This window comes from Hypanus sabinus, chromosome 10, assembly GCF_030144855.1.
Source record: "Hypanus sabinus isolate sHypSab1 chromosome 10, sHypSab1.hap1, whole genome shotgun sequence".
In the NCBI taxonomy this organism is placed as follows: Eukaryota; Metazoa; Chordata; class Chondrichthyes; order Myliobatiformes; family Dasyatidae; genus Hypanus; species Hypanus sabinus.
The window spans coordinates 113,531,653-113,555,974 of NC_082715.1; the positions used below are offsets into that span (position 1 = coordinate 113,531,653).

Below are 24,322 nucleotides of genomic sequence, written 5' to 3' on the forward strand. Positions count from 1 at the left end.
AGGGATATCTTTTTCATGCAAAGTGTGGTGAGTATATGGAATGAGCTACACACACAAAATGCTGGAGGAACTCAGCAGGACTGGAGAAAAAAATGCTGAGGAGTGGATTTGAAAGGTGGGGTTAGGGGAGAGAGAAATGCCAGACTATTGGCGAAATTTGGAGAGATGAACAAAGAACTAGGAAGTTGATGGAAGAAAGAAGAAAGGGGGAGGGGAGGAGCACCAAAGGGAGGTGATGGGCGGGCAAAGAGATAACATGAGAGAGGGACAAGTGGACAGGAAATGGTGAAGGGGTGGGGTGGTGGCAGAGAAATCGATGTTCATGCCATCAGGTTGGAGGCTACCCAAACAAAATATAAGGTGTTGTTCCTCCAACGTAGTTGTGGCCTTACGGAATTAAAATGGGTGACCACTGGGAGATCCTGCTTGTACTGGTGGATGGAACATAGATGTTCGGCGAAGCGGTCTCCCAGTCTAAGTCGGGTCTCACCAATATACAGGAGACTGCACCAGGAGTATTGAACACATTAAATAACCCCAGCAGCCTCACAGGTGAAGTGTCGCCTCACCTGGAAGGACTGTTTAGGGCCCTGGATGGTAGTGAGGGAGGAGGTGTAGAGGCAGGTGTAGCACTTGTTTTGCTTGCAAGGATAAGTGCCCGAAGGGACAATGGAGTCACGTCGGGAGCGATCTCTGCAGAAAGCATGAAGTGGGAGGGGTGGAGAGGAAAAGATGAGTTTGTTAGTTTGATCTTTCTCACTTTCTCTGACTTCATGTCCGGCATTTTTGACTTTATCATGTCCTGCAAGGATCGGAAGATCTCCCATCTGCAGACCACAGAACCTGTTGTCTCCAACGCCGGCAGGCCTGGGTGCCTCCAGACCATGATCTCTGCCGTTGATCTCAATGGCTCTGACTGACTTTAGAGCAGACTCAAAACCCAGACTCCACTGCCATCAATGCAGGTTTCCATGACCTCGGACATCGCCAAAGTGCCGACTGCACAACTTCCAACTCCAGGCTGGGTCTTCACACACTGCTGCTGGAATCCGTTTCCCCTTTCGCCACTATCATTCCACAATCTTGTCTCTCAGGTCCCTCTGCTAGCTCCTGGGTCCTTGAAGACTCCACCTTCCTCTGACCCCACCATCCCTGAACCCTCCAACCTCCCCCCCCCCCCCCATGCCAACTCTCATCCATGCTGGATTTTTTACCATTCCCTCCGACTTTCCCTCTCTGAAACAGAACATTCTGTCCTTAGTAAGGGCCTCACTTTTGTTCCCCTGTGCCCACACCTCAGAGAGTTCTGTGCCACCACAACGCTGAGCTCTTCTTCTGACGCCTCTATCTCTGAGCCTATTTCTTTGGCAAGGGCTTTCCACCCCACACCAATGACCCCTTCTCCCGTCTTCAACCCTCCTCTTCTTCCTGGACACCCTGCCCTGGTCTTCTTCCTGCTCTGGACTTTTTCAGTGTCAGCTGCCGATGGGACATTAACTGTCTAGGCTTAACACTCCTCTCTCCTATTCCAACCTCACTCCTTCTGAATGCTCGGCTCTCAGAAGAGGAATCAGAACCAGGTTTATTGTCACCAGCATGTGTTGTGAAATTTGTTAACTTAGCAGAAACAGTTCAATGTAATACATAATGTAGAAGAAAACAAACAATAAATAAATAAGTAAATCAATAACTGTATACATATATTGAATAGATTAAAAGTCATGCAAAAAACAGAATTAATGTTAAAAAAAAGTGAGGTAGTGTTCAGAGGTTCATTGTCCATTTAGGAATTGGATGGCAGTGGGAAGAAGCTGTTCCTGAATCACTGAGTGGAATGAAGTCAAATCAGACACTGTATAATTTCAATCAACCATTTCTTCTTTATTGCGACTTCATCCGGCAAGAGATCCGAGATCTACAGTAGGCAAGAATCACCCTCTTGCCGACTGGACTTCTCTCCTAGGATCTCTACCTTACATACAGATACCATCCCTTTTATACAGGTATTTTGCAGAACATCTAACAGTTACAACAGTTTTTGAGTTACTTCCCCTTAAGCAATCAGCACAGCAAAAGGTCCATATATGTCCATGTTTTAGCCTCGTATGCAGATCTAGGTGCAAAGCCTGCTCCGACAGTTTCGACCACAGGTTAATTATAAAGCAAGAGCAATCTTAAACAAAAGGGTAACAATACACTCTGCCATACTTCGCATACATGACTGACTAAAATTTGCCATTTCAGCAGAACAGCTAACAACCTTTTAGCCTTAAAAGGGAATAATAATTCACCAAGAAAACCTTTAGCCGTAAAAGGGAATAAGACAGTACCTCCATTACATTATCAACTGAGTATGTGCCTTCCAGCTTCTGTACCTCCTACCTGATGGTAACAGTGAGAAAAGAGCATGCCCGGAGTGCTGGAGGTCCTTAATAATGGATGCTGCCTTTCTGAGACACCGCTCCCTAAAGATGTCCTGGGTACTTTGTAGGCTAGTACCCAAGATGGAACTGACTAGATTTACAACCCTCTGCAGCTTCTTTCGGTCCTGTGCTGTAGCTCCCCCCCCCCCCCCCCCCCCATACCAGACAGTGATGCAACCTGTCACAATGCTCTCCACGGTACAACTATAGAAGTTTTTGAGTGTTTTTGTTGACATGCCAAGTCTCTTCAAACTCCTAATAAAGTATAGCCACTGTCTTGCCTTCTTTATAACTACATCAATATGTTGGGACCAGGTTAGATCCTCAGAGATCTTGACACCCAGGAACTTGAAGCTGCTCACCTTCTCCACTTCTGATCCCTCTATGAGGATTGGTATGTGTTCCTTCATCTTACCTTTTCTGAAGTCCACAATCAGCTCTTTCGTCTTTCTGACGTTGACTGTTAGGTTGTTGCTGCGACACCACTCCACTAATTGGCATATCTCACTCCTGTGAGCCCTCTTGTCGCCACCTGACGTCTTACCAACAATGGTTGTATCATCAGCAAATTTACAAAAGTTATTTGAGCTATGCCTAGTCACACAGACATGGGTATAGAGAGAGTAGAGCAGTGGGCTAAGCACACACTCCTGAGGTGCACCAGTATTGATTGTCAGCGAGGAGGAGATGTTATCACCAATCTGCACATTGTGTGGTCTTCCAGTTAGGAAGTTGAGGATCCAATTGGAAAGGGAGTTACAGAGGCCCAGGTTCTGCAACTTCTCAATCAGGATTGTGGGAATGATGGTATTAAATGCTGAGCTATAGCTGATGAACAGCACCCTGACATATGTGTTTGTGTTGTCCGGGTGGTGAATAGCCATTGAGATTGCATCTGCTGTTGCCCTATTGTGGTGATAGGCAAACTGCAATGGGTCCAGGTCCTTGCTGAGGTAGGAGTTCAGTCTAGTCATGACCAACCTCTCAAAGTATTTCATCACTGTAGATGTGAGTGCTACCGGGCGATAGTTGTTAAGGCAGCTCACAATATTCTTCTTAGGCACTATTATAATTGCCTTTTTGAAGCAAGTGGGAACTTCTGCCCGCAGCATTGAGAAGTTGAAAATGCCCTTGAATACTCCTGCCAGTTGGTTGGCACAGGTTTTCAAAGCCTTACCAGGTACTCCATTACCTTCATTACCTTCTGCCTTGTGAGGGTTCACTCTCTAAAAAGACAGCATAACAGCCTCTGAGACACCGGGTGCAGCAGGGATTTTCACAGCTGTGGTTATATTCTTCCTTTCAAACCTTGTTTGAAATTTTTTCTTTGCCTTTGAAATAGCCCACTGCAAATCATACCTGCTTTTTTGGTACAAACCTGGGTCACCAGACTTAAATGTGATAGATCTAGCATTCAACAGATGACGTACCTCCTGGTTCATCCACAGCTTTTGGTTTGGGAATATACAGCAAGTCTTTATAGGCACACACTCATCCACACAGGTTTTAATGAAGTTGGTAACAACTGCAGCATACTCATCCAGATTCAAAGATGAATCCCTGAATACAGTCCAGTCCACCGATTCAAAGCAGTCCTGTAGGTGCTCCTGTGCTTCCCTTGCCCATATATTCTTGTTCTTCACTACTGGTGCTGTAGTCTTCACTCTCTACCTTTACTCATGAGTAACAGTGGTCCAGTGTGTTGTTTCCTCTGGTACTGCAAGCGATCTGTTGGTGGTAATTGCTCAGTGATTTTTTTCAGACTGGCTTGGTTAAAATCTCCCAAAAGGAGATTACCCTAATGTTTTGGGAGGTAAAAAGGACTGCTAAATATTCCAGGTCTGGTGAACAGAATTGGGACAGCATTGATATATTTGTGCACCAAGAAGAGTTGATCATGAGGCATACTCCTCCACCTCTGCTTTTGAGAGACTCTATAGATCTATCCTAACAGTGTATAGTAAATCCATCGATCTGAATCGCTGCATCCGGTACAGAAGAGTAAACAAAGGACACACATGGTCCTAATGTCCCTCTGATTCAGCACCCCAGCTCAGAGATCATCGATTTTATTCAGCAGAGATTGCATGTTTGCCAGCAAGATAGTCAGTATTGGGAGTTTAAAGCCCCATTTCCTTAAATGCACTTGTATCCCTGACCTGCAACATGTTTCCTACCTGGGATCCATCCACAATCAGCACTGCGTCCATCAGTTCTAAGCGGCGATAGTTTGTTTAAGCACATTAAGACATCCTTGTTGACTGTACTGACCTTGGAAGCAGTTGTGCTTTTTCGCTGTATCATGCTGAAATGAGAATATTTCATCATATCCATCAAGAGTTCTGCTACACAAGTTGGCCCTAGGTACCCCAAAAGTAGAGGTTCTATCTCCACTCCCTCCGCACTAATCCTAACCTCATCATCAAACCTGCAGATAAGGGAGGTGCTGTTGTAGTCTGGCAATCTGACCTCTACCTTGCTGAGGCCCGGCGCCAACTCTCAGACACCTCCTCTTACTTACCCCTCAAACAGGACCCTACAAAGAAACATCAGGCCATTGTCTCCCACACCATCAGCAACCTTATCAACTCCAGAGATTTCCCATCCACTGCCACCAACTTCATAGTTCCCAAACCCCGCACCTCGTGTTACTACCTCCTACCCAAAATCCACAAACCTGCTTGTCCATTGTTTCAGTTTGTTCCCCTACTGAACTCATATCTGTAAACCTCGACCCTGTTTTATCCCAGTCTGGTTTATTCCCCTCCCACCTACAGCCGTGACACCTCACATGGTCTTGATCTTTTCAAGGATCTCAGGTTCCCTGGACCCCATCATCTTATTTTTACTATGGATGTCCAGTCCCTGTACACCTCCATTCCCCACCAGGAAGGCCTCAAAGCTCTCTGTTTCTTTCTGGATACCAGACCCAACCAGTTTCCCTATACCACCACTCTCCTCCACCCAGCAGAACTTGTCCTCACTCTAAATAATTTCTCCTTTGGGTCCTCCCACTTACTTCAAACAAAAGGGGTAGTTATGGGTTCCAGCTAAGCCAGCCTGTTTGTTGGCTGCATAGAACAGTCTATGTTGCAAGCCTACACTTTTCCTATGCTACATTGATGACTGCATTGGTGCCTCCATGTCCAGCACATAATTCTCTAAAACTTCCACCACCTCCAACTGGATCCCACCACCAAACACACCTTTCCCTCCCCCCACTTTCTGCTTTCCACAGGGATCGCTCCCTACGCGACTCCCTTGTCCATTTGTCCCTCCCCACTGATCTCCCTAATGGCACTTATCCTTGCAAGCGGAACAAGTGCTTCACCTGCCCCTACACCTCCTCCCTCACTACTATTCAGGGCTCCAAATAGTCCTTCCAGGTGAGGTGACACTTCACCTGTGAGTCTGTTGGGGTCATGTACTGTATTTGGTACTCCTGGTGTGGCCTGTTGTGTATCGGTGATGTAGATTGGGAGACCGCTTCACTGAGCATTTACGTTTTGTCTCCCAGAATAAGCAGGATCTCCCAGTTTTAATTCCACTTCCCATTCCCATTCCGATACAGCCATCCATGGCCTCCTCCACTGTTGTGATAAGACCACAATTAGCCTCCAACCTGATGGCATGAACATTGATTTCTCAAACTCCAATAATGACTCCACCCACCCCCTCCCTTCACCATTTCCTGTCCCCTTGTCCCCCTCTCATGTTATCTTCTCACCCACCCATCGCCTGCCCCACTTTCTTTTTTCTTCCATGGCCTTCTGCCTCTTTCACCATTCAACTTCCCAGCTCTTCGCTTCATAGGTTTCACCTATCACCTGACATTTCTCTCCCCATATCTACTCCTCAGTTTTTTTTCTCCAGTCCTGCCAAAGGGTTTCGGCCCAAAATCTCGACTGTACTTTTTTTTTCATAGACCTGCTGAGTTCCTCCCGCATTTTGTGTGTGTTGCTCAGCTTTCCAGCATCTGCAGACTTTCTCTTATTTGTGATATGGAATGAGGTGTTAGGTAAGGTGGTTGAAGCAGGTTCAGTAGAACCATTTAAGAAGCACATGGAAGTTCTGAGCCAAATGCTGGAACTGGGACTAGCAAAGTGGACACCACGGTCAGCATATATTGGTTGGGCTAAAGGGCCTTTATCCCTGCTATATTGCTCTATGTCTATCTTTTAGGTGAGATACTGGACTGTTGTTTTGTCTGCTAAAGAGATGTGAAGATGTAAGGATCTTGTGCATTATTCAGAGCATAACAAGAATTTTTGAATTGTAATTGTTTCTTGTAATAAAAATTCTTTGGAATATGAAAGATGCTATATTAATGTGGATCCTCTAGTATAATGGTGCACTTGCATTCACAGGTGGAAAAAAGAGCAAGAAATGAGACAGTTCAAGATACAGCAGGAAATAAAACAGATGGCCGAACTCCGAGAGAAGGATGTCATTTTGAAAGAAAACAAGTGGAAGATGTTAGCTGAGACACAAAAAATTAAAAAAAAGGAAAAACTAGATCAAGCTAAGTATGAAGCTGAAATGCGTAAATCTCAGCAGAAGCATTTGTGGAAGCAAACAGAAGCCATCAAGCAAGATAGCAAAGAGCACGAAGTACAGGAGTTACAGGCAAAGCTGTCAAAAGCCGCCCAGAAACGGCTTCTGAAAGAAATGAGCAACCAGAATAAAATTAAAATGGAGAATGAGCATGAGAAGCTGAAACACATGATACTGAAAAATGAAATTGACAACCTGACCAAAACTGAGGAGTTGATGGTGAGGATGTCACTAGAGAGAAAGTTTTTAAAATTTAAGGAAAACCACAAACATTTGGTGGAAGAAAGAAAAAGAATGCTGAAAGAAAAGGCAATTAAGGAAGAACACCAGATACTGCAAGCCAAGCTAAAGGCCGAAAAACTAGAACAGGAGCAGAAAGAACGCAAGGAAGTGTTGGCTGAAATCTCTGAATTTAAAATTGAACAAGCCCAGAAAACTGTGTTGAAGAGCATCCAGAATAAAGTCCTGCAGGCTCAAAAGAGCAGATCAGAAAAGGAGAAGATCCACCAGCAGATCAAAAAAAGGGTTGAGGAGGAGGAGGAAATATACAGGCAAGCAATGAAAGCAACTATTGAGAAGAAAGACAAGAGAACTGAAGAAATTTTGAAAGTAAAGGAAGCAACTATTGAGGAGTCCCGTCAAGCTGCCAGGGCAGCCTTCCAAATGAGGGAACGAGTGAGAGAGTATATCAACAGCCGGTCTTTTGATCAGATGGCTATGGAAGCTGAACTTTGGGCCAGCTTGGTGAAAAAGATAGCATATTAATATCTGAAAATGAGTAAGTAGCTAGAATGGTAATTTTCCTTCATAGATATGTTCCTGTGTAAAGGGAATGATATTGGGCTTTGAAAATTAAGAGAAAATTTTACTTTTAGACAAGGCATAAACATGGACTCTTGTGTACTGATTAATTGTAGACCATGGGATAATCAGTTTTCTCAAGGAAGTTAAATATTCTGGGGATCTATTTCAAGATATGTTCTGTGAATTTTGATTTGTGGCAGAATTACAGTTAAGTGAAAATTCCTGAGGCATTTTCATGACCACGTTCATAAATGAGTGTTTTGAAGCTGTAGAAAATATTGGCCCTATTGTCAACTAGACAGTGCTTTACTTGAGAATGATTTGATTTCATATCCACAGAGCAAGTTTCTGTATTGCTTTTCAGGAAGGAAAATCTGTGAACGTTGGGCTATCCATGAGAGATGTCATTTTCATAGTATTTAAACTCTTGTACAATGTTTCGGTCACTGGCACAACAATCTGCAGGAGGGACTCAGTAGGTTAAGAAGTATCTGTTGGGTGTGTATTGGAGGGAGGAATTATCAATGTTTCATTTTGAATACCTGAATCAGGACTGAGGGTAAAGAGGTAAATATGACTGCTATAAAGAGGAGGGGGAGCTGGTAAGACAGACGACAGAGGTGATTGGTGGACTGTTGCAGACTTAAAGGATGACAAACTGATTGAGCCAGATAGGAAAGGGGATAGGTTTTGGTGAGGAGAGAAAATACAAACAGGGTGAGCTGTGGAGCACTGGAAGAAGTGGGGAGAGAGAGAGCAAGAATACGTTCCTTCTTCCTGTCTCCTTCCAATCCTCCTTATGTTCCTCTGTTTGTTCCCTTCCCCAACACTCCAACTCCATCATCCATCTCCATCCCCTTGCCCATTTCACCCACCTACCCACACATTTCAACCACTAGTTCTTCCTTTCCCGATATAGTTCTGGTTCTTCCTGCCCTTCCACCTCTCCCCTAATCATTTCCACTATCATCACCCTATTGGTCAAATTCCAATACTCGTAGCCTTTGTGTTCCTGTTTATTACCCTCCAAAACTGTCTCTACCTTCACCCTCAGCTTCCCCTCCCCACCCACTTCCTGGCTCCATCCTCCTTTCTTTGCCTGCCTCTATTATGTCTTCCAACTCCACTCCTGCCCCCTTGTCTCCCCTACCCACCCACACCTCTTCTAGCAATCACCCCTGGTCTGACCATTCCTTCTTCCCGGTTGGGTTGAGTTGTTCTCCGATCTAGGCAATTTACTTGCAAATGTTTCGTTCCCCATGCAAGGAGAAATTGTCAGTGACCTGTTGATTGTGGTGTGTCCTCTTGAGTAATTGGCCTTCATATACTTTTCAATCAGGTGATTGTCATTTCAGAAACCCATTTGTGATGTGGGGAGGAAATCTTATTGTTGGTTGGCTGTGTGGTGAACTTTGTGCAGTGTGGTCTGGAATTGACATAAATAGGATCGAGGTCTACGTGTTTGTTTACAGAATTTTTAGTGGAAAACCACGCTTCTCTTGCAAGCTGCATGGTTAAATTTGTGCCCTTTTCAATCTTTGTGGGTAGAGATTAGGAAGATTTAGTCATGTGGCTTTACAGCTGGTTGATGTTCATGGATCCTTGTTTTCTCCCAGTTTGGCCAACATAATGTTTGCTGAAGTCTCTGCGTTAGAACTTGTAGACCAATTTGGTCCTGTCTAAAAGCTTGATTCGTTCTTTTGATCTGCAAAGTACTTTCCTCCACCCATAATTCTGATGCAGGATTTTGACCCAAGGCATTGAGAATTTCTCCTCACCCCATACAGATGATGTGAGTTCCTCCAACTAAACGTTCGTTACTCTGAGTTTTAGCATCTGTGGTCTCTTGTAACTCTCTGGTCATTAGCAATTGTGATCGTGTACAAGGGAAGATAAAGACAGGTTTAGTTTTGCAAAAGTCTGATCTTGGTCAAGCTATGCAAGAACTGAAAGCTTCCACTCTGCTGTACATCTGATTGCTAGTCTCTCCTTTAGTCTTGTGTTTTACCCCATGCCTATCCCCTCACCTACTGCTCCTTCAGTCTGTGCATTACTGCTTCTTCTGGTTGTCATTCCACCACCACTCTTCCACAAGCACGCACAGGGAGACACAGAAAGACAGGCAGGCAGACACACACACACACAGTGTTTCATAGGGTCATACACACACACAGGCATTGACACACTCTTTCAGAGGGAAATACATACACACAAACACACACCAGTCTCTCTTGTAGAGACACACACAACAGTTTCACAGACATGCATACAGACACAAGACAGTCTGTCTCAAAGACAGACAGACAGACACAATGATGGAGTTTGGGAGTATAGCGTCTGTTTCAAGTGTCTACTGTTGGGCATGTAAGTTATGTGATCTGTTCGAAACAGTTATCTGAGTATAATTAGGACATCAGCATTGAAGGTGCTAGGCTGGGAGAGGATGCTGGCATTAGTTTAGTTATCTTGCCAGGAAATTATAGTTTGCTGAGGTAGTGGTGATACCTTTCCATTGCTTTCAAATGCCTTTTAGCAGTAGTCCATGTTACAGAAATGCATAGTATGGCAGGATCACTTGCCTAGGAAAGATGAACTGTGTACTGAATTTGGAATTTTGATTATCATTCATTCTGTTCCCAAGTTGTCCAAAGGCTTCTGTGGCACACAAAGGGTTAAATTCCTTTGCTATCTGCTTTCATTGAGAAGGTGCCCACAGAAATATGGAAGTGTTGGATTAGTCAAGCTTGCTTTGCCATTCAGTATGATCATGGCTGACTGTCTAGCTCAATGTTATACTGTATTCGTTTCTCTCTCCACATTCACTGATGACTTTGTGCCTTCTCCTTAAATATATTCATAACTTGGCCTCTACAACCTTCAAATTCCACAGGTTTACCACACTGGGTGAAGAAATTTCTCCCCTCTGACCAAAATGTTTTGTCCCATGTGCTGGGACTGTGGCTCCTTGTCCTGGACTCCTCAATCAGAGGAAACATCCTCCTTGCATCTAACCTGGTTTTTAAAAAAATATATTTCTGTGCGATTTCCTTCTGAACTTGAGTCCAGCCTGTCCTCAATCAGTGGTCTTACTGCCCCAGGAATCAAGTGTAGAGGACTATCTTTACACTCTCTTTAAACTGGTCACAAGAAAGCTCTGTATAATTGTGGTGAGAACCACATCCCTTTGTACATCAATATTACCCTTCTATTATTATTTAAATAATGCTCAATCTTTACAGTTTGCTTAAATGGTACCTTGGAATGTATGCAAATTATACTGTACCTGCCTTGAATCTGACAGTCAACTTTTTTTCATATCGTTACAATTCACAATTCAAAGCCCTGTCCCCAACAGCAAGGTTTATGTCATTGGCAAACTTCTCAGCATCTGTAGATAAAGAGCAGTAAGCAGCCTGCTGGAGGAACTCAGCAGGCTGAGCGGCATCTGTGCAGGGGAAGGAGGTTAAAAAACAGGGGCATTCTTTTTAAAATAATTGGGTGAAAAATTGTGGAAATTTTTTTCTCTAACAGCGTGGAAGTTCAAGTTCTGCATGCAGGGGTTGTGGAATTGGAACTCATTGCCTGAAAGTAGAGCCAGGAGACCTCATCACATTTAAACAGTACTTGAAGGATTGTGAACTGCATAGCTGCAGTCCTAATGCTGCAAGGTGGATCTGGCCTGAATTGCTTCTTTGACTAGAATTGACATGATGGATGAATGGCCACCTCCTGTGCTGTAATTTTGCTATAAGAGACAGATTACTGTTTTGTTATGTAGAACCTTGATGGAAGTTTCATTAACTTGGCTTTGTTTAGAAGTTGGAGAAACAGAAGTGGCTAACATTGAGGGATGTTTTGATGAGTCAGCCTTTATGTCTACTTTGCATGAGGTTACTGTAGTTTCTGGCTTCTTTGAAAATTCTTTGTATTCCTAACATTTGTGACATAATACTGTGTGTCCATTTGTTTTTAGTAGAAGACAGGAGCTCTAAAAATCAGCACAGTGAACCTGATGCACAAAATGCTTTTAGATTCTTAATTGTAGTCTATGTGTGAGATGTAATGGAACTGAAGCATGCACTCAGTAGACTGATAATAAAGTTGAGACAAAGTTAATTCCATTAAGAAAAACAAATATTTTACCCACTAATGCAATTAATTTCCATCTGATCTTCATTTAAGCTCTTATCCTTTAGAATCATATTTGTTCTTTTTTGTTTCACTGCAGCTTTGTAGGATATAGTAGCATTAGTGATGACTCTCCACTATAAGGGCAGGAACTCCAACTGCAACATATGAATTAATTACCAACAGAACCAACCAAATCTCTGATGGATATGTGATACTGATTTGGCACAAGTACTAAACGGTCTACGCCTGTCTCCCGCAGGCATTTACCTAGTTTGCGTAGTAAGATGATATAGGTCCAATCTATGAAGCCGTGAAATCAAAAATGTTCCATAAAACAACTGCAAACTATCTTGTTTTCCCCATTTACTGACTTCCTCCTTTTCATCAGGACTTCTTTGTGCCATGAACCATTCTGCTGCCAGGGACTGGAAGGTGGCCAGGTACCTGAAATTCTCCTGTGGCTTTTTATTTTGTCTCAGTAAATTTGCATGTGGTGTTGTTAGGGAAAGAATTTGATCTTAAAAACTTCCCATGTTGCATGTTTTTGCTCTATATGTTATGTGGCATTGGTAATCTTTTTGCAAAGCTATCAGCATAATTCCTGGGATTCTCAGTAGAATTTAAGATGGAGAGTAATCATAAAATCAGCTAATGATACCTCTGGCTCAAATGGTTGTGCATTTGACTCCTCCAGCCATTTGAGCCCATGTTCTACAAATCTTGTAGAAATGCTCCATTTTTGAAAGTGCATAGGATATCTTTATCTTCCATTGTCTGGGTATTAAATTCTTCTGCTGACCTGAATATTATTCTCCCAAATAATACAGTCGGAAACTTAAGAACTATCTAATGTTAACATGTTTGTGAGTCCTTGTAGCATGCAAATAGCTGCTGCATTTGCCTCTATAATATTGCACTTCAATGTACATATTTTTGTCAAACACTTTCAAAGGTGTTGGTGCTTTTAATGAGGGAGTGACAATATTGGAATGTTTAGTTAAGCAGATGGCTAATTTAACAATGACTTTTTTAGATTTTCCAAGTAGCATTTTGCACATTTAGTCAGATGCATTTTATTAAAACAGATTAGAATTTTCACCTAATTTTAGTCTGAATTTAAGATCATGACTGTTTTATACATTGGGTGCTACAGAGAAGTTGTAGAACTGACTAGTAATTTTGCCGTTTAAGGCCACAGGGATTTCTTGTTTATGTCGTACTACAATTTTGTCATGTTCTGGTGGGGTCAAATGTGCAATTGGTGTCATTGGTTTATGGTGACAATAAATCAAATGTTTGTTTTATTACGTGTGTCTTGTGAAACACTGTGTGGAATTCCATCTAGACTAAACTGGTGGCCTTTTTTTGGTGATTTATCAGGTGCATAGAACCATAGCCCCTCTCTCCCCCCTTGGTAAAGTAGTACTCTGTTCCTAATATTGGGACATTATTTCCCATGTCAATGTATATAGTAATATTTAAATAAGTCATGTGGTATTTTTATACACCGAGGCTTTCCTTAAAGCAATTTTATTTTTATCAAGGACTGGTGCCTCTGTATATCTTGTAATATTGTTTGACTTTGTCTTTTGTTGCATTTATTATTGTTTGACAAAATACCTTCAATAAAATATTCTTAATCAAAACTCTGCTTGTTTGTAGAGCAGGTTTGCTTGGTCTTACCTCTTGTTGGATGTTTGAAATTATTATGGAGGTCTAGGTGACCTGCCTGGGTTCAGGGGGTGGCTTGTTCCACTCTGGTTCTGTGGGTCTGAGTTGGCTGATGAGGGAGAGCTGAAATGTAAAGTGTTGGACGCCTGCTCTGGCTCCCAGTTCAGAGTCATGGTTCTCAATATTATCCCAAATGCATTTTCTCCACTTCACGTATTTGTGGTTCCAAGGTTCACAGGTGTCAGTGGAGATATCATACTTCAAACAAAGCTTTGAGCAAATAAAGTCTTCTCAGGCTTCCAGCAGGTACGGTATACATTTTAACTGACGTTTCAATGACAAACTCTGCCAGCTTCATCAGGGATGATGCCCAGGCATATCTAGTCTGGTGGTTATATATTCTCTCATTGTCTAACCTTCCTGACTGGTTAGTCCTCACCCAATCAGGTTTCTGCTGTCCCACCTTGTTTACAATCGAATTCCAGTTCTTACTTAGACTTTCATCTATATTAAAATTGTTTCACTCTAGTTTTAATTCAATGACTTCCTTCACCAGGCTCTCACAGAAATGATGAACCTGCCACTACAGTTTAGTACACCATGACCACTTTGGATATTTTCCACTAAGATGGGCTTTTTTGGTTCTAATTGTGTTCTTTATTGTAAAAATTGGTTAATTTATATTTTTATTATAAATTCTGCTTTGTGACCGTGATGCTATTGCAAGTAAGTTTTTCATTGCACCTGTGCAGCCATGTGCTTGTGCATCTGACAATCAACTCAACTTTGACAACTGTCAGGATTAAATGCTCACCTTGCCTTAATTGGTCCAAAAACAAACCAGCATCCTGTACCATTAATGTTACCCTCTCTGACCAACTGAGGAAGTTGCAGTATTGTTCTATTTTATCTCCTTTGCTGCACAAATCAGAAGACAACATTTTAGCCTGATCCCTAACGATTGAGGCACAGACTGAAACATTGAATCTGTCCTTAGTACAGTGGTACTGGACCACAACCTGCTCTCTGAAAGAAAACTATGCATGTACAAATAATTTGAATCAAATAACTTTATTTACATAGGACAGATGACTAAACAGCTCAACACATTTATCCTTGCTATATTAAAATACATTATGCTTTCTAACCATAGGTTTTAAATTGAAGTTAATATATTACAGCCTCTATCTTCATTAGGTCTTGACAGCTGAACGTAAAAATTGTGTTGAGGCTAATACCGACTGTTGATGAGATTAAGATATTAATATTGACAGCTTTCGGATAAAACAGTACCCTGCAGAAATAGTCACATCTTAAAGGGCAACAGGAACAATGGTAGATGACCAACTCGCATTTACACTGATTCTATCAAGCATCTAAGAAGCTGATGACAGTATCTATGATTAAATCATTACTTTCGGCAGGCCTTACTGCAGATAACTTCTCAGGAGAGTCCTGTTAGATCATGAAGACAAATGGACACCCATTGCTGCTACACAAACTTAAACAAGAGAAGATCTGTAGATGCTGGAAATCCGAGCAACACACACACAAAATGCCAAGGGAACTCAGCAGACTAGGGAGCATCTATGGAAAAAGAGTACAGGCAACGAAGGGTCTCGGCCTGAAACGTCAACTGTACTCTTTTCCATAGATGCTGCATAGCTTGCTGAGTTCCTCCAGTGTTTTGTGTGTGTTACACACAATCTTGTCTACTCCTTTTCCTCAGCCTGCTGATCTCCTGCCTGTTGATTATCAGTACCTTTTAACTCTCTCACTAGTCTCTACTCTAACCGCCCAGTTCTGCCCCAGCTCTGTACTTCTTCACACACTGCTTTTCTCTCAATTTCCCCAGTTCACAACTCTCCAATTACTAAGTGGAGCAACAGTCAAAGGAGAGACGTTCAAGTATACAGGAAGTAAAAAAACTAATCAGATTGCAGCTTGGATATTGTGCAATTTCAATCACAGGCAGCAGAAGGACTAAAAAGGCCCAGGATATCAGGTCGGAATACCGGGGGGGGGGGGGGGGGTGATACTGCTAAACGTTAATTTTAAGAATGGTCAGACAGAATGAGTGGATAAAGGGGTAAACATGTTGTTCTGTAGAGTCTTTTTCAAACATTGTGCCAGGACATTAGGGAATAAAATGCACTGTTCTTCTGTTTCAAATTTATCTTTTGACATTTTTCGTTGCCTCTTAGTGACAATCTAAGAATTTAAATAATTCAATAAGTATTTGGCAGGTTAAGCCTCAGATATTATCTACTCATTCAAGAGACTGAACATCTTCAGAGCAATGAGTGTAATGTCTCAACAGGTACAGGCAAATACACAATGAACTCCAGAATAAAACCATTCTGCTCATTTCCCCACTGCCCAACCCCACTCCCTACTGAAGGGGTCCTTACTGCTCGTAAACAAACTACTGTACTTTTGCACCACATGACTGCAAAGTCAAGTCTGACAAGCCAGTAAGAGATAGAAACTTAACAATCCCTCTCATATTCCTGCCACAGTTACAGTAGCTAGCTTGAGGCTGTGACTCATTCATTGCACATCTCAGACATAGCACTGCTTAAGAAATGCCACTGGGGCCGAACTTCCTCAGAACTTGTTCTAATGCACCAGTATAATGTTGATGCTGGTTTCCTCTATGCCTCCTCAACCCTATTAATTCATCATCTCCCACACCACTACCCCAGTAATTCATTTCCTCTTCCTATTACTCCAGCAATATACACTCACCGTTTCTTGTTCTATTTGCCATAATAATCTACAACTCCTACTCTGCACTTCTCCACCAATAATTCATCTCCACCCTGGTGGAGTTTACAATGATAGTTCATTCCCTTCTGTTCTACAAATGGGTCATCACCAAAGATTCATCTGAAAGTTTGTTACAGGATTCTTTTACCTCCTTGATAGTTCATCACACTGGCCATCCTAGCACTCAAGGCAGAGCAAGGATGTGTTTTTACATTCAATGTCTAAATAGACAATGAATGATCTTGCACATGGCCCCAGTGACATCAACTAAATGTGTCTTACCACCACTCACTAAAGTCCATCTGATAAAATTATTTGAAAAGAAGAAAAGATTGCTTGGAAAAGTCACTCGTAAAAACTATATGACTTTGTTGCAAATGTACCAAGGGAGTAATCAGGCTCTCATTTACCTGCTTTGCTCTCCTGAGCATTCTCTGTGTACCTGTTAAAGATTTGATAGATATCAGAAGGAGTGAGTATGTGTGTGATAGTGAGAATGTGCATGATGGTCAGTGTGAGAGAGGGGGTAGAGTTTGTGTTAAAGAAAAAGTGCAAACTCTCCTGCACTGGTGGTGATGACTCCAGATTACTAACTGGCACAAGGGGGCATAGACCCCTTCTTCTATGCTCCAACATAATACATTGGCTCTCCCAAGTGCTCCACATCACCTTAACATAGATGATCACGGGCTGTTAGTTTTTCAAGATGTCAATTTTCTTGCAGCATCCACCTCCAGAATTTGAATGGGGGGCTGTTTCAGAGCTGCCCTGCCCTTGCAGTTCGAGCAGGGGTAGGGCAGGGCTGAAGATGAGAGCTGTGGTCCGAACCACAACTAGCCATCATGGAGTCCCAGCGAAAGGAAAACAGGAATGGTACAGCCCACAATCAGCGTCAGGCTCTCCAGGAAGCCCAGCCCTTTCTTGCCATGTCCATTGGTGACCTGGTGGGAATGTTGCCCACTGACCTCAGGAAGAACGTGCACAGATGCAACGTAGAGAAAGGTTCCAGCGGAGAAGAGCAGCCCAATGCCGGTGGCCTTGGTCTGTTGCAGAGATTCCAGACTGCTCTGTTGAGGGGAGAAGAAAAACACATTGGAAGTCAGCAGCACAGAGGTAAGCTGGTAAGAGACCCAGGTTCAATCCTGACCTCTAGTGTCATCTATGTGGAGATTGCACATTCTTCCTTTGACCAGATGTGTTTCTCTCAGGTTCTTTGGTTTCCTCCCACATCACAAAGATATGCAAGTTGATAGATTAATTGTCTGCTATAAATTGGCCCTAGAGATTAGCACTGAATCAATGATCAAAAAATTGATAATCACCATGTAAGTATTGGGCTGCAATGTCACTGATAAACTCATCCCTCCAACAGCATGTTTATTCAGCCCTACAACTAAGGCCCTTAACAGTATTGATGTGCATAAGGATCTTGGGGTTCAAGTAGCTACACAGGTTGATAGGGTGATAAAGAAATCAAATGGTATGCATGCCTTTATTACTCAAATTGAGTTCAAGAGTTGGGAAGTTGCAGCTTTATAAAACTTGAATTAGGTTGCATTTGGAGGACTGCATTCAGGTCTGGTTGTCCCATTATAAAAAGAATTGAAGCTTTGTAGAGGGTGTAAAAGAGGTTTACCAGGGTGCTGCCTGGATTGCAGAGTGTAAGGCATAAAGGAGAGGTTGGACAAACTTAGATTGTTTATCTGGAGTGGCAGAGGCTGGGGGGTGATCTAATAGAGGTTTATAAGATTGAGAGGCATAGGTAGAGTAGACAGACAGTATCTTTATACCAGTATTGAAACGTCTAATACCAGAGAGCATGCATTGAAGTTGAGAGGGCAAGTTGAAAGATGTGCAGGGCAAGTTTTTGTTGCACTACCAGAGGTGGTAAAATACTTTAGAGTTGTTTAGTAGGATCTCAGATATGCTCATGAATGTGATAAAAGAAAAATGTGGACATTGTGTAGTCAGAAGGGATTAGTTTAGGTGGGCATTTGATTACAGATTTCATTAGTTGGGCAAAACATTGTGGGCCTGTTCCTGTACTGTACTGTTCTATGTTCTATAACCAAGGTTAGCACGTATCACAAGGAAAAGGTTATTAAAGATGTAGCAAGACACTTAGAAAAATACAAAGTAATCGGCATGGCTTAGAGAAAAGGATATGATGTTTAATCATTAGATTAGGTTAAAGAAACAAATTTGTAGAGTGATCACAGACAGTTATAAGAAATAAGATTGTGATGGGTAATTTCAACTTTCCACATATTGATGGGATTCCCATACAGTACTGCTAAAGGGTTGGATGCGATAGAGTTTATCAAATGTGTTCAGGGAAGTTTCCTTATTCAATACATAGAGGTCACAGCTAGAGAGAGTGTGATACTGGATCTCCTTTTAGGGAACGAGACATGGCAGGTGATAGAAGTGTGTGTAGGGGAACACTTTGGTCTAATGATCATAATTCCGTTAGTTGCAAGATAATTATGGAGAAGGGTAAGTCTGGTCCTCAGGTTGAGATTCTAAACTGGCGAAAGGCCAATTTTGAAGGATCTGGCAATTGGAGATTGGGATAAGTTGTGTTCAGACAAAGGCATGCTTGGTATGTGGAAGGCCTTCAAAAGTTAAACTTTTGGGACTACAGAGTTTGTATATTTGTATTAGAATAAAAGGCAAAAGTAACAGGTTTAGGGAAATTTTGTTTTCGAGAGCTATTGAGGCCCCAGTTAAGAAGGGGGAGGTACATAACAAATACAGGCAGCAAGGAACAAATGTACTTGAGGACTAAAAGAAATGCAAGAGAATACTTAAAAGGGAAATCAGGAGGGCTAAAAGAAGGCACGAGGTTGCATGAGCAGACTAAGTGAAGGAGAATCCCAAGGGCTTCTACAGATATATTAAGAACAAAAGGATAGCAAGGAGTAAAATTGATCTTCTTGAAAATCAGATGTTATTTGTGCATGCTGAAAGAGATGAGGGAGATCTTAAATGGATTTTTTGCATCTGTACTTATTAGGGAGATGGACACAGTCTACATATCTAAGGCGGAACAGCAGTGAAATCATGTACCATTTACAGATTACAGAGGAGCAAGTGCTTGCTGTTTGAGGCAAATTCGGGTGGACAGAACCCCAGGGCCTCACAATGGACCTTGTGGGAGGCTAGTGCAGGTAAGTGACCTTGTCAAAGGTATTTAAACCATCCTGAGCCACAGCTGAGGCGCCAGAGGATTGGAGGATAGCTAATGTTCTGTTATCTAAGAAAGGTTCAAGAATAAGCTAGGAACTTATCGGCCAGAGAGCCTGACATCAGTTATTGGAAGGTATTCTAAGAAACTGAATATATAAATATTTGGGTAGATAGATGTTAGGGATAATCAACTTGGCTCTAGGCATGGTAGGTTGTGTCTAACCAATCTTACAGAGTTTTTTTGAGGAAGTTACCAGAACATTTGATAGAGGAACTGCAGTGGACATTGTCTACATGGACTTTGGCAAGGTCCCACATGGGAGGTTGGTCAAGAGTCAGTTGATTAGCATTCAGGACAAGTAGTAATTTGGATTAGACATTGACTTTTTGGGAGAAACCAGAGTGGTAGACGAAGGTGGCCACTGACTGGAGTCTGTGATTAGTGTGCTACAGGGATTAGAGCTGGGTCCATTGTTGTTGACATTTATATCAAACACCTAGATGATAATATGGTTAACAGGATCAGAAAATGTGGATGACACAAGATTGGGGGCATAGTGGACAGCAAAGAAGGCTATCAAAGCTCGCAGTTGGATTAGGATCGGATGGAAAAATGGGCTGAAAAAATTATAGATGGAGTTTAATGTATGCAAGCAGGAGATGTTGCCGTTTGGGAGAACAACCAGTGTGACGACTTACACATTTAACAGTAGGGAACTGAGAAATGTAGAATACAGATTCATAATTCCTTGAAAGTGGCATCACAAGTAGATATGGTCATAAAGAGAGCTTTTGGCACATTGGCCTTCATAAATCAAAGTACTGAGTACAGGAACTGGCTATTATGTTAAAGTTATATAAGACATTGGTTAGAGCTAATTTGGAGTAGTGTGTGCAGCTCTGGTCATCGATCTACAGGAAAGATGTGAATAAAATTGAAAGTGTGCAGAGAAAATGTACAAGTATAGTGACAGGGCTTGAGAACCTGAGTGATAGAGAAAGGTTGAGTAGGTTAGAATTTTATAGGGGACCATGGGGCAGCGAGGAGAGATTTGATTGAGATGTACAAAATTATAAGGGGTAGAGACTAAGTAAGTCATTCCATTGAGGTTTGGTGAGAATAGAACTAGAGGCCATGGGTCAAGTATAAGAAGTGAAATTGGGGAACATCACTCAGACAGTGGTGAGAGTGTGGAACGAATTGGCTGCAGAGTGGTGGATACGAGTTCAATGCCAGAGAAGTTTGGATAAGTACATGGATGGGAAGGGTATAGACGGCAAATGTCCAGATGAAGGTCAATGGGACTGGGCAGAATAATAGTATAGACTAAGTGGAATAAAAGGCCTGTTTTTGTGTTGCAATGCTCTATGGCTGGCACAACTGGGGTTCTTCACAGTAGTGATGTGTGGGTAAAGAGGAATGGGTGGTGGTACTGTGCTGAGAGCTTCAGAGGGTGTTTGATAAGGTGCCGTAGCAAAGGTTATTGTGGTTGGCATTAGCTCATGCTTTATGATTTATACAAATGATTTGGATGGGAATCAAAGGTACACCTGCAAACTTTACAGTTGACACGCAGGTGGGTAGGAAGGAAAGATGTGAAGAGGACCCCACAAGGGATATAAATTGGGTAACTGAGTAGCCAAGTGAGTCCATCAAAAGGAGTGTAAGAGTTCTCCAAAATGCAGAGGGATTTAGGTATCCGACTCCATGAGTCACTGAAGACCAGTGTGCAGGTACAGCCTCACACTATTATCGTTCATTATAAGGGGAATTGATTGCAAAACATTAATGAGACTCTTAGTCATAAAGGAGATTGGCAAGATCACAAGTGGGATACTGTAAAGAGTGTTGATATTTGAGAGAGAAAAAAGCACATGACAATTTTACAGCAAGCAAAAGATTACCTGATTTCCAAAAGGCATAAAGTTAAAATTACACATTTCTTTAATATTTTAAGCAAGATTACTTAATTTATTTCCATCTTTTCCAGTTTCAAAATAACAAAAAAGGAAAAGGGCCCGAAGCAAAAGTTTGGGCACCCTGCATGGTCAGTACTTAGTAACACCCCCTTTGGCAAGTATCACAGCTTGTAAACACTTGTAAATGAGTTAGGTAGAGCTCTTATAGATAGCGGGGTCAAGGCATATAGGGAGAGGGCAGGAATGGGGTACTGATTGGGTATGATCAGCCATGATCACAGTGAATGGCGGTGCTGGCTAGAAGGGCCGAATGGCCTACTCCTGCACCTACTGTCAATTGTCTATTGTCTTTCTGTAGCCAGCTAAGAGTCTTTCAATTCTTGTTTAGGGGATTTTCACCCATTCTTCCTTGCAAAAGGCTTCTAGTTCTGTGAGATTCTTGGGCCGTCTTGCATACACTGCTTTTTTTTAGGTCTATCCACAGATTTTTGATGATGTTTAGGTCGGGGGACTGTGAGGGCCATGGCAAAACCTTCAGCTTGCGTCTCTTGAGGTAGTCCATTGTGCATCTGAGGTGTGTTTAGGATCATTATCCTGTTGGAGAAGCCATCCTCTTTTCATCTTCAGCTTTTTTTTACAGATGGTGTGATGCTTGCTTCCAGAATTTGCTGATATTTAATTAAATTCATTCTTCCCTCTACCAGTAAAATGTTCCCTGTGCCACTGGCTGCAACACAAGCCCAAAGCATGATCGATCCACCCGTGCTTAACAGTTGAAGAGGTGTTCTTTTCCTGAAATTCTGCACCCTTTTTTTAAAATCAAACAACCTTTGTTCATAGCGGTCAAAAAGTTCTATTTTAACTTCATCAGTCCACAGGACTCATTTCCAAAATGCATCAGGCTTGTTTAGATGTTCGTTTGCAAACTTCTGACGCTGAATTTTGTGGTGAGGTCGCAAGAAAGGTTTTCTTCTGATGACTCTTCCATGAAGGTCATATTTGTGCAGGTGTCGCTGCACAGTAAAACAGTACACCACCACTCCAGAGTCTGCTAAATCTTCCTGAAGGTCTTTTGCAGTCAAACGGGGGTTTTGAATTGCCTTTCTAGCAAACCTATGAGCCGTTCTGTTGGAAAGTTTTCTTGGTCTTCCAGACCTCAACTTGACCTCCACCATTCATGTTAACTGCCATTTCTTAATTACATTACAAACTGAGGAAACGGCTGCCTGAAAACACTTTGCTATCTTCTTATAGCCTTCTCCTGCTTTGTGGACATCACTTATTTTAATTTTCAGAGTGCTAGGCAGCTGCTTAGAGGAGTCCATGGCTGCTGATTGTTGGGACAAGGTTGGAGGAGTCAGGGTATTTATAAAGCTTTGAAATTGGCATCACCTGGCCTTTCCTGACAATGACTGTGAACAAGCCATAGCCCTGACAAGCTAATTAAGGTCTGAGAGCTTGGTAAAAGTCAAAGAGAGCTCAAATCTCTTGGGGTACCCAACATTCGCATGGTGCTCCTTTTTTCACTCTAAAATTCTAGAGAACAAAAATGATACACTAATCTTGCTTAAAATGGTGAAAAGAATATTTCATCTTTAACTTTATGACTTTTGGAGATCAGTTCATCTTCTACTCACTTAACTATTCACAGTAACAGAAATTTTGACTGGGGTGCCCAAACTTTTGCATGCCACTGTAATTCTTTTTATAGGCTCTGTATATTAATGCATTGGGTTTACCAGACCAATAACTGGAATAGTGGGTTGTGTTATGAGGAGAAATCCAACTGCTCAAGTTTAGAAGAGTGAAAGGGGATTTAAGTGAAACACTTATGGTCCTGAGTGATGTGGAGACTGTGTTTCTCTTTGCAGGAGTAACTCCATCCAATACAGGTGTATTTTGGAACAAGGTGCAAATTCAGGGTGACAGTATATGAAAGTGCAGGCCGGGGATTATTTAAGGTGGGAGTGTTGGCTGGGGGGGGTGGGTGTTATATGGTGGGATGAGGGATTAGGGTAGGTGAGAATCTGGGAAAAGGTTTAGACTGAGGATCAGGTTGAGGTGAGTTTTTAGGAGGAATATGTGTTTAGGTTGGGGATCTGTTTAGGACAGGATACTATTTCATAATGGTAGAATTTAGGCACAGGAACCTGTTTAGAGCAGGGGTTATGTTGGGGACGGGGACCTGGTTGAGTGCAGAGGTTTTGTTGTGGTCAGGGACCCGGTTTAGTGTAATAGTTGGTTATGTTGGGGACAGGGTACTGGTTTAGTGTAGGGGGATGTGTTTAGGGTAAAGTCCTGATTGGAGTCAGATTGGGCCGGGACTCCGGTTTGCAGAGAGTATCCTCACCTTGCGGACAATGAAGAAGGTGCTGATGGCCAGCAGTGGAGCAGCCAGAGAGAAGGCCAGCAGGTGCTTGTGGATCTGCCTCTTCTCCAGCCCAGCATGCATCAGGAATGAGACCAAACCAAATGACGCAGGTGCCTGAAATGACCCATAGACAACGTCACTGACACCACCACCCACATTCACTCAGGTTTTCAGCTCAGATATTCCTCAGTGAACATATTGTCTCACCAACGATCCCTGCGAAAAGCAGAGAGGGGTAGAGAGGGAATGATGTCCTTAGTGGTGGCGTCCTGCTGAAGGTGGCAGAAGTTGCTGAGGATAATATGCTGGATCTGGAGGCTGGTAGGGTGATAGGCGAGGACAAGGGAAACAATAGGTGTGGTGAATAATAATGTACAGTTCTACAGTTACAGAGAAAAGTGCAGGGGACATGACAAGGTAGATTAACAGATCAAGAGTTCATCTTTATCAGAGAAAGAGGTAGATCCAAGAAGCTAATATCAGCAGGATA

The 24,322-nt window shown here is 42.4% G+C and overlaps 2 protein-coding genes across 4 annotated transcripts in view; one reads left to right on the forward strand and one right to left on the reverse strand.

The window, feature by feature from the left end:
• The window catches only part of LOC132400996 (coiled-coil domain-containing protein 177-like), a 63,355-nt gene extending 51,267 nt beyond the window's left edge, over positions 1-12,088 (forward strand). For both annotated transcript variants that reach the window (XM_059982680.1, XM_059982679.1), the window contains exon 3: positions 6,791-12,088. In XM_059982680.1, the coding sequence (XP_059838663.1) occupies positions 6,791-7,742 (952 nt within the window). In that variant the 3' untranslated portion in view covers positions 7,743-12,088. The remainder of the gene's footprint in view (positions 1-6,790) is intronic.
• LOC132400998 (zinc transporter ZIP9-like) overlaps positions 11,311-24,322 on the reverse strand; it is a 46,251-nt gene continuing 33,239 nt past the window's right edge. For both annotated transcript variants that reach the window (XM_059982689.1, XM_059982688.1), the window contains 2 exons: positions 23,812-23,946; positions 11,311-17,419 (listed from right to left, as the gene is read on the reverse strand). In XM_059982689.1, the coding sequence (XP_059838672.1) occupies positions 17,186-17,419; positions 23,812-23,946 (369 nt within the window). In that variant the 3' untranslated portion in view covers positions 11,311-17,185. The remainder of the gene's footprint in view (positions 17,420-23,811; positions 23,947-24,322) is intronic.